The sequence below is a fragment of the Oncorhynchus gorbuscha genome, linkage group LG03 (genome assembly GCF_021184085.1).
Source record: "Oncorhynchus gorbuscha isolate QuinsamMale2020 ecotype Even-year linkage group LG03, OgorEven_v1.0, whole genome shotgun sequence".
Classification (NCBI taxonomy): domain Eukaryota; kingdom Metazoa; phylum Chordata; class Actinopteri; order Salmoniformes; family Salmonidae; genus Oncorhynchus; species Oncorhynchus gorbuscha.
The window spans coordinates 96,733,860-96,751,177 of record NC_060175.1 but is presented as its reverse complement, the minus strand read 5'-3'; the positions used below and the strand labels follow the sequence as shown (position 1 = coordinate 96,751,177).

Genomic DNA, 17,318 nt, shown 5'->3' with positions numbered 1-17,318 from the left:
TTCCTGCTTCTGTAACCTGTTTAAGTGTTTGTTTAATAGCTTATTGATACCGTGAGCATCGACCCTCATGCAACCACATGTTGGATCAACAATTTCACAAGTTTGGCTGTTTTAAGTCTGTGCTTTGATGTAATAAAGGCTTTACAGACCATTCTCTCTGGTATTTATTTATTGTTTACACTCTTCCAAATTGTCAGAAAAAAGTATATTTTATAATAATAATAATAATAATAACCCTCCTTTTTCCTTGATCTCATTCCTATTATTATTATTAATATTATTATTATAATAAGTCATGTCATCATCATTAGTAGGCAGGGTATAGCAGCCTTGTATAACCATCATCGATCTGTAGGCCTGTTTAGTCTTAACACTGTAACTTACTTAGGATTATATTTCAATACTTCTATGGGCTACTGTATCAATCTATCATTTATTTGTTTATGTCATCACACAGCATACGAGTCATTCATGATTTGAAATACAATCAAGCATTTGTTTTAAAATAAAATAAAGTGGCCGTGGAATAATTAGCATAAACAATAAATGGGCCTAAACCGTTCCATTTCGGAAAATGTATTCACGAATGAATGTGACTGTTAGTCTTCTTTGTAATAAAGGCTTTACAAAATATTACAACAGACTCTCTAGTAGGCTTAAAATTGATTTAATGTTTACATTGTTCCAAACAGTCAGAAAAATGACATTAATCTAACAGCACCTGTTTGGCACATAATAATAATAATAATAATAATAATATGCACACAGCGTTTGCTCCTTACCTTTATTTTTTATTGATCTGCAGTATTTTCCACAACAAACTTCTCCTTTACCTCCTGAGCAACCAGTAAACATTCTCTCATTTCAAGTTTGTCACATCCTCTGCATCCATTTTGCTGTCACGTGTTGCGGCATTGAGTCTATGACCAATTTATTGATGTGATTTAAGGTATGCGATGCATTTATGTCACTTAAAGAGAGCAAGGGTTGAGGGAATAGGGAATTTTTTTCTCAACAAATGAGGGATTTCGGTGACAACTTTTCAGTCAGAAATGGCTGTTATTATGTTTTCGCTTCATTAACATGGACAGTGCGATGCACATTGATGCTCTGTGGTGATCGCTGCAGCAGGGAGGAGAGCGAGACAATGGGTGCTAGTCACACAGTCACTCGCTGTCTTTTTTTTCAGCACAGCAAGTCTGAGCCAGGCCCGGCACAATCAAATCAATTGAGGGCGCACTCACTCTAGTAATTTGTGTCTTTCATCAAACAGTGTGCTTAAAGCATCAGACAAGCTCAGTGCATATAGTTGGTTTGATTAAAACACATAGGGATGTGTCTATACATGGAAAAATATGTTTCTTTAGATCAGTCGAAAGAACAGACAACTCTGTCCTGACTTGATTTTTTTGGGGAGTCTGGGACAGCCCTAAACTGAGTTAGGACATCTGTATCTTTGCAGTGACTGGTTGTACATCATCCAAAGTGTAATTAATCACTTCACCATGCTAAAAGGGATATTCAATATCTGCTTTTTTATTTATTTTTTACCCGTCTACCATTAGGTGCCCTTCTTTGCGAGGCATTGGAAAACCTCAACGGTCGACTGAGGGACCTTGCAATTATCTGTATGTGTGTACAGAGATGAGGTAGTCATTCAAAAAGAATGTTAAACAGTATTATTGCACACACAGTGAGTCCATGCAACTTATTTTGTGACTTGTAAAGCACATTTTTACACCTGAACTTATTTAGGCTTGCCATATCAAAGGGGACATTTCATCTTTTCATTTTTAATCAATTTGTAAAAATTTCTAAAAACATATTTCCACTTTGACATTGTGTGTGTGTGTGTGTGTGTGTGTGTGTGTGTGTGTGTGTGTGTGTGTGTGTGTGTGTGTGTGTGTGTGTGTGTGTGTGTGTGTGTGTGTGTGTGTGTGTGTGTGTGTGTGTGTGTGTGTGTGTGTGTGTGTGTGTGCCCCATGAAAAAAAAATCTCAATTTTAATCCATTTTAAATTCGGGCTGTAACACAACAAAATGTGGAAAAAGTCCAGGAATGTGAATAATTTCTGAAGGCAATGTAGTTATGAGAGATTTCATTGGATTTGACCTGTTTTTGCATTTCCATTGAGGGCTTCCACCATATTAAAGTAGTCAGCTTTTGTGGGCATTCCTATGGGTCGGGTGGGATTAGCCAATGATCAGAGTATTGGATTCTCCTTCAAATTGGGTTACCTGGTTTGTAAATGGCTTTAAGCAGTATCACTGCGATGGCCACAATAAATGAATGACACACAGGATTTGGCTCAGGACTCCAGCACTGCAGGTGTCGGTAAATCACCATTATAAGCTTTCTGCTTTTTTCAAACACAAAAATAAAATGGACTACTTCATAATGGAGATGGCTTCAATGGATCTACCTGTGATGTCATAGTCACCATTATGGGACAGATACAAAGAATAGATCTCTAACTAACTCTATACCTACTCACTAGGCCACTAGGTACATCTGAAAGGATTGGATAGGTGTGTCCAATATGGTGTCAATTCCACCTACCCTATCAGAGGGCAAGATGAAGCTTTTTAAATATATGTTTTTCTTCCACCAGTAACCCTCTACCTCTTTTTGTTTCCTGTAGCTCTCCCACTGGCCACTACCCCGTGATGATGCACCTTACCAATGGGCTCCTGCCTGGTCCTATGCAGATACCCTCTGTCATTTCTGTACGTGCCCTGCCTTCACCCACCTGTCTGTCCTTGTCTGGTTTGGGAACTGTGGTTGTTGCCAATTCTGATTGACGTGAAAACTGACCTTCGCTAAGGGAGTAGCAACATATCAGTCAAATTCTAGGTTGATCCAGTTTTATAAAATAATGAAATTGTATGCTTGCACGAGTTGTCTATAATGTCTATTGATTCACATAGAAGCATATATGCAGCACTTTGAAAAGACTGACATTGAGGTAGTATCTCACTTTGCCAGCCTGAGCTCCGACCGACCTAGCTAGGTCGTTAAAGTGCGTGTGTGTTGTCTCCAGCTGGCCCGGCCTATGCACATGGTGCCCAACATTCCCGGCATCCCTGGTCCTCCTCTGGGAGGCGGCAGCAGCGGCTCCCACTCCGCGTACACCACACACTCTGAGGCCAAGATGGTGAGAGCTCTCTCTCTATTTCTGTCTCTCTCTATTTCTGTTGCTCTGGCTTTCTTGCTCTTTCTCACTCAACATCTCTCTCTCGCTTTCGATCTTGCTTTTCTCTGTTTCGCTCTGCCTTTCTCCGGTTCACCTTTCCTTCTCTCTCTTTCTTTCTTTTCTTCCCTATAGCGTTTGTTCCCTCCCACTCTCTGTATGTTCATCACATGACAGAGATTGCAGTCCAATAATAGTTTTGATGAACATTCAAAGTGCTTGTATAGGAAAAGATCAGATACATAATCAGGTGTGTTTAAGCAGGTACATTGGGAGTGATAACATGAATGTACAGGTGTGTGTGTGGTTGTGTCTCTCTGTGTATAGTGTTATGTGTGTGGGGTTAATGTTAACATGGCCCTGGTTGTCCTGTCTCCTGTAGAGGCTGAAGGCAGCACTAGCACAGCAGAGTTTAGGGGGTCAGATGGGGGGTGTGGCCGGCAGCCCCATGCACCCTCAGAGGATGGAGCAGAGCCAGCTATTGGTGCAGCACCCAGACGCACCCTCCCCCGCACAGCCACAGGTAGGACAACATAGAGACATGGACCCTCCCCTGCACAGCCATTTGAGTAATTTAGCAGCCTCTCTTATCCAGAACAACTTAGAGTTTATTCATCTTAAGATAGCTAGGTGGAACAACCACGTTTCTTAAGTAGCTATCAGCCAAGTCAGTGGTGGGAGGGGGGGGGTGGTTTCAGATGTTTTCGGAAGATGGACAGGGACTCTGTGGGATTCCAGGACAGAGAAGAACTGGACTGAGTGGGAGATTCCCTTCCGGAGGGGTTGGAGGGCCAAGAGACGCAGAACTTGGTAGTACTCAGGTTGGGATATCGGGTTTCAGCATAGTCTGAAGGTAGGGAGAGAATGGCAGTTCCTTTTGCTGCTCCATAGCCATGTACCATGGTCTTGTAATGGATGCGCGCTTCGACTGGAAGCCAGTGGGTTGTGCGGAGGAGCAGGGTGACATGGCAGATCTTGGGAAGGTTGAACACCAGGTGGACTGCGGCATTCTGGATAAGTTGCAGGGATTTCAAGGCACAAGCAGGGAACCCAACCAACAGTGAGTTGCAGTAGTCCAGACGGGAAATGACAAGTGCCTGGATTAGGACCTGTGTCACTTCCTGTGTGAGGTAGGGTTGTACTCTACAGATGTTGTAGTGCATGAACCTGCAGGAGCGAGTCTGCTTTTGTTTTTGCAGAGAACGATTTGTCTCAGGATTTGTTGTCCAGGGTCACGCCAAGTTTCTTTGCAGTCTGAGAGGGTGTAGAGGAGAATCTGGTGGTTCACGGTGTTGATGACAGCGTATAGATCTAGGAGGAGAGTGAGTCAGCTTTGGCAGTGCGTAGAGCCTCCGTGACACAGAAGAGAGCAGTCTCGGTTGAGTGACTCGTCTTGAAGCATGACTGGTTATGGGGTCAAGAAGTTTGATCTGAAAGAGAAAGTGAAAAACTGCAAGGTCAAGTATTTTGGAAAGGAAAAGAAAGAAGGGTTACCAGTCTGTACTTTTTGATATCGAGAGGTTGAATGTTGGTTTCTAGAGGAGGGGAGCGACTCTGGCCATTTTAAAGTCAGAGGGGAAACAGCCAGTGGTCAGGGATGTGTTGATGGTCTGGAGAAGGGATGAGGGGATGGGGTGGAGCGGGCAGGTTGTCAGGCAGCCGGACCTCTATAGTCTCACAATTTCATCTGGAGAAAGAGGTCAAAGCGTAGGGTAGTTCGGTGTAAGTGGGATCAGTGGACTCAATAGGCTGATTGAATGAGGAGAGGATGTCGTCAACCTTCTTTTCAAAGTGGTTGACAAAGTCGCCCGCAGAGAGGGAGGAGGGAGCGGGTGGAGGATTAAGGTGGAAAACCGGGTCCTAGCCCTGTTCTGTAAGCGCCGGAGGGGAGGGCCGAGCCGCCCGGGAGGAAAGGGGACAGTACGAGTCATAGGATGTGGAAAGGGAGGAGAGTAGGGTCGAAGAGGCAGAATTAGGAAACGGGGAGAAGGATTTAGCATAAGGAAGAGATGATGGGATAGAAGAGGAGAGAGTAGTGGGGAAGAGAGAGCGAAGATTGCAACGACACGTGACCGTCTGTGTAGGGGCTAAGTGGGTAAGGTTGGAGGTAAGGGAGACCGAAAAGGAAGCAAAGTAGTGATCAGAGACCTGGAGAGAGAAGATGAGCGTAATGCCTGGCATGTGAGTGGGACTGTTGAGGTCAAATTAGGCAAAGAGGGGAAAGAAAGAGTTGGAAAGAAATTAAACAAAGGCATATGTCGGGAGATTGAAGTTGCCCAGAATGATGAGTGGTGAGTCATTGTCAGGAAACTAGCTTATCAAGGGGTCAGGCTCATTGAGGAAATCTCTAAGAGCACCTGGTGGGTGATAGATGACAACAATGTTAAGTGTGAGTGGACAAGTGACAGTGACATAATGGAATTCAAATGAGGAGATGGATAGGTGAGGTAGAAAAGATCTCGAAATGAATATACACGCACGCACGCATGTAAATTGTAAAGAGTACACATGGACACTTACTTTTGTGGCCACAATAGACAATTATCAAAACCCTCTTGACTTGGATCTTCATGACTCGTGGTTCATTGACATCAGTAAAATGTAAAATTATAATGTAGGCACTAAAATACTTTTTTTTTATCAGTCTTGTTCTGGGACTTCCAGTGTTGAGCTCAATCTGTCTAGCCCACTCCCCTGTCTCAACCCATGTCTGCCTGCTGCTATGACTCTACCATTCCCCCCCTCTCTCTCCCTCTCCCCTCCAGGTGTCTCCGTCTCAGCCTACCGGTGGTCGGCGGCGGCGTGCAGTGGGGGACGACCCGGACGATAGACGGCAGCGTTTCCTGGAGCGGAACCGGGCAGCCGCCTCGCGCTGCCGACAGAAACGCAAAGTCTGGGTCAACTCCCTGGAGAAGAAGGCCGAGGAGCTCTCCTCCATGAACATCTCCCTGGCGGTGTGTGTGTGTGTGTGTGTGTGTGTGTGTGTGTGTGTGTGTGTGTGTGTGTGTGTGTGTGTGTGTGTGTGTGTGTGTGTGTGTAAGGTCACACAACTCTGCTCTCATCTCTTCAGCCACCCACTCATTGAGATATGTCTATCGATCCAGTTTGACTTGTCTCAGCATTATCGTTGCGAGTCAACAGTCATGTCAGAGGAAAAAAAAAAGGAAAGCTCACACAGTTTAATGCTGCTATTCAGTCCCCAATTTTAATTATCCGTTATTTTACCAGGTAAGTTGACTGAGAACATGTTCTCATTTGCAGCAACTACCTGGGGAATAGTTACAGGGGAGAATGAGCCAATTGTAAACTGGGGATTATTAGGTGACCATGATGGTTTGAGGGTCAGATTGGGAATTTAGCCAGGACACCGGGGTTAACACCCCTACTATTACGATAAGTGCCATGGGATATTTAATGACCTCAGAGTCAGGACACCCGTTTAACGTCCCATCTGAAAGACGTCACCATACACAGGGCAATGTCCACAATCACTGCCCTGGGGCATTGGGATATTTATTTAGACCAGAGGAAAGAGTGCCTCCTACTGGCCCTCCACCACTTCAAGCAGCATCTGGTCTCCCATCCAGGGACTGACCAGGACCAACCCTGCTTAGCTTCAGAAGCAAGCCAGCAGTGGTATGCAGGGTGGTATGCTGCTGGCCAATGCTTTATCACACACAGTTTAATGCTACTATTCAGTCCCCAATGATTTATCACACACAGTTTAATGCTGCGATTCAGTCCCCAATGCTTTATCACACACAGTTTAATGCTGCGATTCAGTCCCCAATGCTTTATCACACACAGTTTAATGCTGCTATTCAGTCCCCAATGCTTTATCACACACAGTTTAATGCTGCTATTCAGTCCCCAATGCTTTATCACACAGTTTAATGCTGCGATTCAGTCCCCAATGCTTTATCACACACAGTTTAATGCTGCGATTCAGTCCCCAATGCTTTATCACACAGTTTAATGCTGCGATTCAGTCCCCAATGCTTTATCACACAGTTTAATGCTGCTATTCAGTCCCCAATGCTTTATCACACAGTTTAATGCTGCTATTCAGTCCCCAATGCTTTATCACACAGTTTAATGCTGCGATTCAGTCCCCAATGCTTTATCACACACAGTTTAATGCTGCGATTCAGTCCCCAATGCTTTATTCCTGCCCCATACATTGGAGATGTGCATACCATGCTGCTTTCTAAAATGTTTTTATCCATCTGCCCAGGGACTACAGATAAACTGCCAGCTTGCTAAATCTGACACATTTACAGCAATGTTACTTGATGTGCATTGTCCCAGTCCCCCCCAAAAATACATCAATAAATATATATCATTCTCATTTGCTTCATCAACAGTGACTTCAGACCATTGTTACCCCCTCTCTGTTTGTGTATTGGTGTGAGAAAACATAGCAGTATTGACTCATTGTTATTGTAATTATTAATAATAATAGCATTGACTCATTGTGTTACTGTGTCTCCTCAGAATGAGGTGTCTCTACTGAGGAATGAGGTGGCTCATCTCAAACAGCTGCTGCTGGCTCATAAGGACTGCCCTGTCACCACTCGACAGAAGAGTATGGGTGAGCCTGCTAGCTAGTGGCATCTAGAAAACACACAGAAACCTCTCATGCTGTTTGATGCAAGGCAGTTTTTATAACGTTATATAGTCAATGTGTTTGGCGAGTTCAGATCACTACCTTGGCTTAGTCAGTGTCTAGGTCAGATCACTACCGTGGCTTAGTCAGTGTCTAGGTCAGATCACTACCGTGGCTTAGTCAGCGTCTAGGTCAGATCACTACCATGGCTCTTAGTCAGTGTCTAGGTCAGATCACTACCGTGGCTCTTAGTCAGTGTCTAGGTCAGAACACTACTGTGGCTTAGTCAGTGTCTAGGTCAGAACACTACTGTGGCTTAGTCAGTGTCTAGGTCAGAACACTACTGTGGCTTAGTCAGTGTCTAGGTCAGAACACTACCGTGGCTTAGCCAGTGTCTAGGTCAGATCACTACTGTGGCTTAGTCAGTGTCTAGGTCAGAACACTACCGTGGTTTAGTCAGTGTCTAGGTCAGAACACTACTGTGGCTTAGTCAGTGTCTAGGTCAGATCACTACTGTGGCTTAGCCAGTGTCTAGGTCAGAACACTACTGTGGCTTAGTCAGTGTCTAGGTCAGAACACTACCGTGGCTTAGCCAGTGTCTAGGTCAGAACACTACCGTGGCTTAGCCAGTGTCTAGGTCAGAACACTACCGTGGCTTAGCCAGTGTCTAGGTCAGAACACTACCGTGGCTTAGCCAGTGTCTAGGTCAGAACACTACTGTGGCTTAGTCAGTGTCTAGGTCAGAACACTACCGTGGCTTAGTCAGTGTCTAGGTCAGATCACTACCGTGGCTTAGTCAGTGTCTAGGTCAGATCACTACTGTGGCTTAGCCAGTGTCTAGGTCAGAACACTACCGTGGCTTAGTCAGTGTCTAGGTCAGAACACTACCGTGGCTTAGTCAGTGTCTAGGTCAGAACACTACTGTGGCTTAGTCAGTGTCTAGGTCAGATCACTACTGTGGCTTAGCCAGTGTCTAGGTCAGAACACTACTGTGGCTTAGTCAGTGTCTAGGTCAGAACACTACCGTGGCTTAGCCAGTGTCTAGGTCAGGACACTACTGTGGCTTAGCCAGTGTCTAGGTCAGAACACTACTGTGGCTTAGTCAGTGTCTAGGTCAGAACACTACTGTGGCTTAGTCAGTGTCTAGGTCAGAACACTACTGTGGCTTAGTCAGTGTCTAGGTCAGAACACTACCGTGGCTTAGTCAGTGTCTAGGTCAGATCACTACCGTGGCTTAGTCAGTGTCTAGGTCAGATCACTACTGTGGCTTAGCCAGTGTCTAGGTCAGAACACTACCGTGGCTTAGTCAGTGTCTAGGTCAGATCACTACTGTGGCTCTTAGTCAGTGTCTAGGTCAGAACACTACCGTGGCTTAGTCAGTGTCTAGGTCAGATCACTACTGTGGCTCTTAGTCAGTGTCTAGGTCAGATCACTACCTTGGCTTAGTCAGTGTCTAGGTCAGATCACAAGATCACCATGGTCGGAATAAGAAAAAGGCTTTGTTGTTAGAACCAATGAGCCAGTAAGTACATATGCTAAATGTCTTCATTAATGGGGGTTAATTGATTTGAAATAGCTTGTTGTGGTTTCTGGTGCCTCTGTTCTTTCTACCATGTAAATGGGTAAACTCATCCCTGGAACTCTTGTCTCTGTGCTGTAGGAGAAGACAGCATAATGAAAGACCTGTCGGAGCCCACCGGCTCCACAGCACCCGTCATCCAGCACAGCTCCCTGCCCAGTCCCTCTCCTTCCTCGGGCCCCAACGGCATAAGGATCCGGGCGGCCGCCGAGGCCATGTCTGTGCTGGCCAGGATGGGTCAACACCAGCAGCACCAGCAGAGGAGAGAAGAGGGGGATGGACCCTCCCACATCATCATGGCCACACATTCGCACCACTCTGCCAGATGATGAGCATATCACACACTACAGCCCGGGACTGTACGGCTCACACAGCACCAGGCACCATCCTACATGGGCAGGAGGAGAGCACAGGAGAGGGTAGTGGAGGAAGAGAGCAACTCAAAAAGAAGTCATGCCTTCCTAGTCAAATAAACCTTCTCAGGTGAGCAGAGGAGTAGTTACATGATACAATCATCCCTCCTCTACTCTCTGCCCATGCTGTGTCAGCCACTTTTGTGTCAGGCCTGGAGCCTTGCTGAAGTTCAGCAACAACAGCCTTCTGGGAATAGACCGGGACGATAGAAGAGGAAGAGCTTCTTGTTCTGTTCAATATGCCATATATAGACTATATACAGGGGCTGGACTCAACACCCCTCATATTCCCCCCTACAACCTTCTCGCCTTGCCTCAGCCTCTATGAACTTCACTGGACTGTAAGGACTGCATAGCATCGTCCCGAGTGTCGTAACTGTCATTGTGATAAACTCGGACACTCAGACTCTAACACACGGTAACACACACATACCAGACACATATACTTAGCGTTAACATTGAATTGATTCCTGTTTGTTGTTTATCAAGTGATATACCAAAGCCCTGATCACTGCAGGGGTCCATACTATTGTAACAGGGGGTTGTGGCCTTGCTCTCCTGCACATGTTGACACGTTTTATTCACACACAAAAATGGGTTTTAATGATTTAAGCTTCAACTCCATAGATGCAATAGTTTTGTATACTCTAAAATATTTTCAATTTTATCTATTGAATCCCTAGCAGTTTTGTAAGCGATTTCATTGAGGATCTGTCGCAGTTGTTCACGAAAAAGCTTGACCTTATTTTTAGCCCTTTATTGTGTGTGTGTGTGTTTGTGTTTGTGTGTGTGTGTGTACATCAAGTAGTTTGTTGATTCAAGGTCTGATGAAACAAGATCTTGTTTGGTAGCATTTGACATCTTGTTATATTAGCGTCTTTGTTGTATTCCTGTGCAGCTTTCTTTTACAAATTTATCGGCACATTACTATTTGCAGCTTGGGCCATAGAGAACCAAATTATCTTCTGTGTGACAGAAACGGAAAGATAAAAATAATGTATTTAGTGTACACTCATTTACGAATGATTTATACACTTAAGTGTTTTTCAAAGAAAATCTTTTCACTTTTAGCTTCAGAATTTCTTTGGGACTGCATCTGACTAAACCAATCCAACCTCCTGTCCTCTGTCTAACCATTTCCTCTTTCCCGTGCAATTTTTGTATTTATTTGTTTCTAAATGTATGTCATTACCATCTTTTATGAAATCTTATCTGATAGGAAAAGCTTTTCCTAACTGGCCTTTGTCGCCCTCGTCTGTTTTCTGAACCTTCTGGAGGTGGTACCTTTAGTGCTTCAACCTTGCTGCTTTCTGGAGCGTGGTGGGCTGCTGTTAAGTCTCCAGGGTCGCATTCATTAGGTACCAAACACGACAAAACGGACTGAAACAACAAGGCACATGCTCATTTTTGTTTGCCGTTGCAAAACGTTATGAAACGTTTTCCGTTGAGTGCACTAATGAACACAAACCTGGCTGTTCTTTATTAATGACTCTACCCAAACAAAGCCATGTTACTCTTTAGCCGAGCGTGTGTGTGTGTTTTTACAAACAGCACTGACACATCTGGACTCAGACACACATCGTTTGAAAACGATTTTGCTTTAAAGAATCACTTTCGTGCCTCTGACATCCTTCTCAAAGATTGGGTTGCATGAAAAAACCTTATGGTTCTGCCTTAGGAAAAAAAAAAATGTTTCAGAAATTAAAACCATTAGCAATGGGGTAATGGTTTTTTACATGGTGAGAATTTTTCATATTGTACATGTAAAATGTCACCATGGCGTCTCACCACATTATCATTGTTGTGTGTTATACACTGCCATCTAGTGGAGTAATTTGACCTTCACCGTCTCTCACAAGGATGGGAAATTGAACTTTGAGGGAAATTCCTTCAGGACTCCCTCCTATGGCAGTCTCAGAACAGTTTAAATTCTTCAGGGATCTCCCCCCTATTTAGTTTTAGACATTTTTGTTTTTAGAAAAACAAACCACCTAAACAAGCGATTAATCTTTTTGTTTTGTATTGGTTTAGAACTTCCCCCACCATCTATCTAATGTATGTGTAACCATTTGCAGTGTTTAATCCTGCAGAAATAACTAGGGTATCAGTCCCAAAAACATAAGCGCATGTCTAAATGCACTAAAATATGCAGGTTTATCGTTAATTATTTTCCTTTTTTTTTCTCTTTGTGTCAACTATGGTTTGTCCTGAACACAGGTTCTCTTTCAGTAACATCAAAAGTGTGCTATTTCTTTGTCTTGATAATGTATTTTATACATAATGGGACTGGTTCCGGATCCAGATTAAGCCTAGTTCTACACTAAAAAGCATGTTCAATGGAGATTCTCAATTGAAGGTACTTCTTAGACCAGAGCTAGATTCAATCTGTGTTCAGGAAACTGGCCCAACAAGGATTGCTACTCAGTAACTACTGACACATCTCACATAACTGCTTTGTCATTGTACCACAGTCCCAATGGTACACCCTATTCCCCATTTTATTACACTACTTTTGACCAGGGCTCTGTACTATATAGGGAATAGGGTGCGATTTGGTATGCTACCCTACAGTGACCGTTCCAATGGTTACCCTGTCAGGCGTTGTGTAGTACTCTGAGCTGGCACTAGCTAGCTATCCCTTTTATAAATAGACGATTGTTCATATGAAATGGAAAAAACTCAACTTTATTTAGCTTTCATATCAGTTAATTGTCATTGGCACTTTGTTCATTCTTACATTTAAAAAAAATAATTTCTCCAGTATTTTTTAAATTGCGTGCTATTGTCACGAGGACTATATACAAATACTCTGGCATGATAAACCCTTCCTCTGTTATATATTTTTGTGTTGTAATGATAAGATATAGAAATGTATTTGTTTTAGTACATCAATGTCTTTTATTTTTTTTCCTATCAAAAAGACTTCGTGTAACCCAACAGCCGGACGACGCCGGAACCATAGAACTGGAATCCTGATTCTACTCCCATGGCTGGAGACTGCTGTGTCTGGACTGCCTGTTACTCACAATAACTTATTGTTACATTGTCTTCATGGAAATCGTTTTTAATTTTTTTTTATCCCTCTCAAAATATGAACAGTTGTTGTGAGCAAGTAACAGAATTGTATCAGAAAAATAACAGTTTTACCTTATGAGAAGACTTTGTTTTGTATTTACATTTTTCACTCACAATCCCATGAAAGAATTGTTGGACTGATCATTTTTTAAATTGTCCTTATTGTACTGTACATATCTGTACTAGGCTATATGAATATATTTACTTTTCCATGCTTGTCTAAGTGAAACTACTATGAACACTTACCGTGCTGCAGCTTTAATTAAACAAATAACTTAATGAATATCAAACATTTTTGTAATATTTGATTCAGACAATTTAACACAATAGATTCTCTCAATTCATTTCAATCTCAATTGAAGGGGTTTTATTGGCATGGGAAACATGTTTACATCGCCAAAGAAAGTGAAATGGATGATAAACGAAAGTAAAATAAACAATAACAGTAAACATTACACTCACAAGTTCAAAAGGTTTAGAGATGTTTTGAATGTCATTGTCTATATAGTGTTGTAATGATGTGCAAATAGTGAAAGTACAAAAGGGAAAATAAATATTGGTTGTATTTACAATGTTTGTTCTTCACTGGTTGCCCTTTTCTTGTGGCAACAGGTCACAAATATTGCTGCTGTGATCGCACACTGGTATTTCACCCAGTAGATATGGGAGTTGATCAAAATTGGATTTGTTTGTGGGTCTGTGTAATTTTTATTTTTTTATTTTTTATTTCACCTTTATTTAACCAGGTAGGCTAGTTGAGAACAAGTTCTCATTTGCAACTGCGACCTGGCCAAGATAAAGCATAGCAGTGTGAACAGACAACACAGAGTTACACATGGAATAAACAATTAAGTCAATAACACAGTAGAAAAAAAATGGGCAGTCTATATACAATGTGTGCAAAAGGCATGAGGAGGTAGGCGAATAATACAATTTTGCAGATTAACACTGGAGTGATAAGTGATCAGATGGTCATGTACAGGTAGAGATATTGGTGTGCAAAAGAGCAGAAAAATAAATAAATAAAAACAGTATAAAAACAGTATGGGAATGCGGTAGGTGAAAATGGGTGGGCTATTTTCCTATAGACTATGTACAGCTGCAGCGATCGGTTAGCTGCTCGGATAGCTGATGTTTGAAGTTGGTGAGGGAGATAAAAGTCCCCAACTTCAGCGATTTTTGCAATTCGTTCCAGTCACAGGCAGCAGAGTACTGGAACGAAAGGCGGCCAAATGATGTGTTGGCTTTAGGGATGATCAGTGAGATACACCTGCTGGAGCGCGTGCTACGGATGGGTGTTGCCATCGTGACCAGTGAACTGAGATAAGGCGGAGCTTTACCTAGCATGGACTTGTAGATGACCTGGAGCCAGTGGGTCTGGCGACGAATATGTAGTGAGGGCCAGCCGACTAGAGCATACAAGTCGCAGTGGTGGGTGGTATAAGGTGCTTTAGTGACAAAACGGATGGCACTGTGATAGACTGCATCCAGTTTGCTGAGTAGAGTGTTGGAAGCCATTTTGTAGATGACATCGCCGAAGTCGAGGATCGGTAGGATAGTCAGTTTTACTAGGGTAAGCTTGGCAGCGTGAGTGAAGGAGGCTTTGTTGCGGAATAGAAAGCCGACTCTTGATTTGATTTTCGATTGGAGATGTTTGATGTGGGTCTGGAAGGAGAGTTTGCAGTCTAGCCAGACACCTAGGTACTTATAGATGTCCACATATTCAAGGTCGGAACCATCCAGGGTGGTGATGCTAGTCGGGCATGCGGGTGCAGGTAGCGATCGGTTGAAAAGCATGCATTTGGTTTTACTCGAGTTTTAAGAGCAGTTGGAGGCCACGGAAGGAGTGCTGTATGGCATTGAAGCTCGTTTGGAGGTTAGATAGCACAGTATGGGGAGTGTGTCTAATATGGTCATACATTTGGCAGGAGGTTTGGAAGTGCAGCTCTGTGTGTGTGTTACTTGTTCACTAAAATGAGTTCTCAATTCTGCAGTAGCCTATCCCTGTACGGAAGATCTTTTTCCAACTAATCTGTGCAGTCCTTAATTTATAATTACTACATGCATGCTTGCCACCTGTAACTGCATCAGCGATGTACTGAGGACAATAATGAGAGCATCAACATCAAGGATAAGAGTGACAATTTCCTGGCTCAGAAACAGACTTAAGGTCGTTACTTGGCATGGGCCAGTGCGCACGTGGTTCATCGCCACCTGAATGATCCTTCCAAATGTACCCCTACTAGCTAACCTCTGGAACACAATTGATTACGTCCCTAACAGACTAAGGGAGTTTTTTTTGGACAACTGTTTTCATATTTTCTCTAAGGTGACCCATAGAATCAGCAGGGTAGCCACCTTAATAGTGTCTGATGGAAAAACCCTGATGTTGGAGGCATGCTCATCTTCTACCACCCCATACAGACCCAGTTCGATCTACCGTACATCCACACCACGATATGAAACGTTGATTTGAACATTCTGACCAACTAGTGGGTCATGCGGCGCCCCACTCACTGTCTGATTCATATCGCTTGATTTCTGATGATAGTTGCCGATTATATCGACTGATTGCAATGGTATCGGGTGCTTTTACAGTACTCTATGATGCATATGAGATGGTAGACCAGCGAGGCCACACGTTGGTATGATAAGTATATGACTACTCACCCAGGTTATCTCTAGTGTGTCATATACATTAAACTGTACTGATGCAATTGTAGGATTTACAACTGTACCATAAAATCCGTTTTATTGTACACATTTGTAACATCTCTAGATGAACACGAGAGGGAGGACAAGCTGTATGTCTCGATATAGAGCATGTTTTGGGTGCAGTAATTTGCCATGCCGCTAGTGCGATTCTAGTACAGAGATCGCGTGACCGTTAATATTTGCCTTTGGTGAATTCTCCCTCTTATGGCGGAGGGAGCAGTCGGCGCAATGGATTGTCACTTCAATTCAAATGCACATTTCGTGTTTTGAAGGCAGTATTTTGAAATAGAAGAGATTTCGTTTTTACTTAAAGCACACTTTGTTGTATTCTTTTTACGTCATGGCGGACCGTGGCGTGGATTTTTCCGGTATACCGAAAGAGGTTCGAGACCATTTGGCGGAGTTGGAATTGGAGCTATCGGAAGGTAAGGAGGGTGATGAGGCTAACGTAGGGGAGTGAATTCAAATTCACACCATGTAGCTTGCTAGCTAACCCACACCGGTATCTATCAAATTAGCACTATGCATTATGTTTATCTTAGTGTACAAGGTGAATAGCATTCATTTGAAGCTAATATAGACACACAATCATATTCAGCCAGTAATGTCTGAATGGCTAGCCAGCTAGCAACCCTTTTCTGTTAGCATTGCATTGACAGACCGTAGAAAGAGAATGGCTCGACCGTGGCCGTGGGTTTCTCTTGTCTGTGACGGTCTCGTCCTAGTCTAGGTTGAATCATTCAAATCAATCATTTCATAGCTGTTCTGTATGTACAGTAATTGATTAAGGTGTATTCTCTTACATATCCACGATTTGAATATCAAAGCCACACTTGTCAGAATCATCTGCTAAATTTGCTAATCATGTATCTTGTTGACCATCAACTCACGGTTGGTGTCTAGAACCAGTATGTTGCTGTGTTAACCTGAGACTGACGGTGACATTGCCCGTCAGTGGATGTGTTAATTCATGGGATGTAGGGGTTTCAGTCGAGTAATTCTGCATTGCACAACCTTCTTCTCACTGTGTGGGTTTGTGACTGCAGAATGGTAGATGACAGCTTTATATGTATATATTCCAGTCCTTTACTTAGGATATGTGTGTGTGTGTTAGGTATCTGTTGTGGAATTGTTAAGATTACTTGTTAGATATTGCTGCACTGTCGGGACAATAAGCACAAGCATTTCACTACACTCGCAATAATACCTGAAAAACATGTGTATGTGACCAATTTGATTTGACAGTCATTGTGATGAAACGTCAGTACTGATACTCATCACCTATTCATACAGTACATTCACCGTTTTGCTCCAGGATTTAAAATGTTGCTATGAGTCAACGTAGCGTAGGACAGGATGTGATATCATACGGCCCTCTGCATGGCTACGGCCCTCTGCATGGCTACGGCCCTCTGCATGGCTACGGCCCTCTGCATGGCTACGGCCCTCTGCATGGCTACGGCCCTCTGCATGGCTTGACCTGAGAGAGTAACATTTTCACACACCAATGACCTAGGCTTCTTCATTTGCTTAGGCACACTCTATGAGCTTGAGCTGTGTGTGTGTGTGTGCGTTTAGTTGTGGCGGGGACGTGTTTGTTGTGTGTGTGGCCACATGTGGCACAGGCCCCCATCCCTCCAACAGCTGCACTATAACATCATTGTTTGTCCCTGGGATGCGTTAAGTAGGATGGAGCGTTGTTAAGCGTTTAATGAAACAGAAACCGTTGAAGAACTGCGTG

The 17,318-nt window shown here is 43.3% G+C and overlaps 2 protein-coding genes across 3 annotated transcripts in view; both read left to right on the top strand.

The window, feature by feature from the left end:
* Positions 1 to 12,869, top strand: part of LOC124032319 (cyclic AMP-dependent transcription factor ATF-7-like) — a 42,818-nt gene extending 29,949 nt beyond the window's left edge. The window contains exons 7-12 of the mRNA XM_046344628.1: positions 2,641 to 2,725; positions 3,040 to 3,153; positions 3,572 to 3,712; positions 5,955 to 6,143; positions 7,684 to 7,780; positions 9,456 to 12,869. Of these exons, the coding sequence (XP_046200584.1) occupies positions 2,641 to 2,725; positions 3,040 to 3,153; positions 3,572 to 3,712; positions 5,955 to 6,143; positions 7,684 to 7,780; positions 9,456 to 9,703 (874 nt within the window). The 3' untranslated portion in view covers positions 9,704 to 12,869. The remainder of the gene's footprint in view (positions 1 to 2,640; positions 2,726 to 3,039; positions 3,154 to 3,571; positions 3,713 to 5,954; positions 6,144 to 7,683; positions 7,781 to 9,455) is intronic.
* Positions 12,870 to 15,738: 2,869 nt separating this feature from the next.
* Positions 15,739 to 17,318, top strand: part of LOC124032318 (disco-interacting protein 2 homolog B-A-like) — a 101,078-nt gene continuing 99,498 nt past the window's right edge. For both annotated transcript variants that reach the window (XM_046344627.1, XM_046344626.1), the window contains exon 1: positions 15,739 to 16,002. In XM_046344627.1, the coding sequence (XP_046200583.1) occupies positions 15,918 to 16,002 (85 nt within the window). In that variant the 5' untranslated portion in view covers positions 15,739 to 15,917. The remainder of the gene's footprint in view (positions 16,003 to 17,318) is intronic.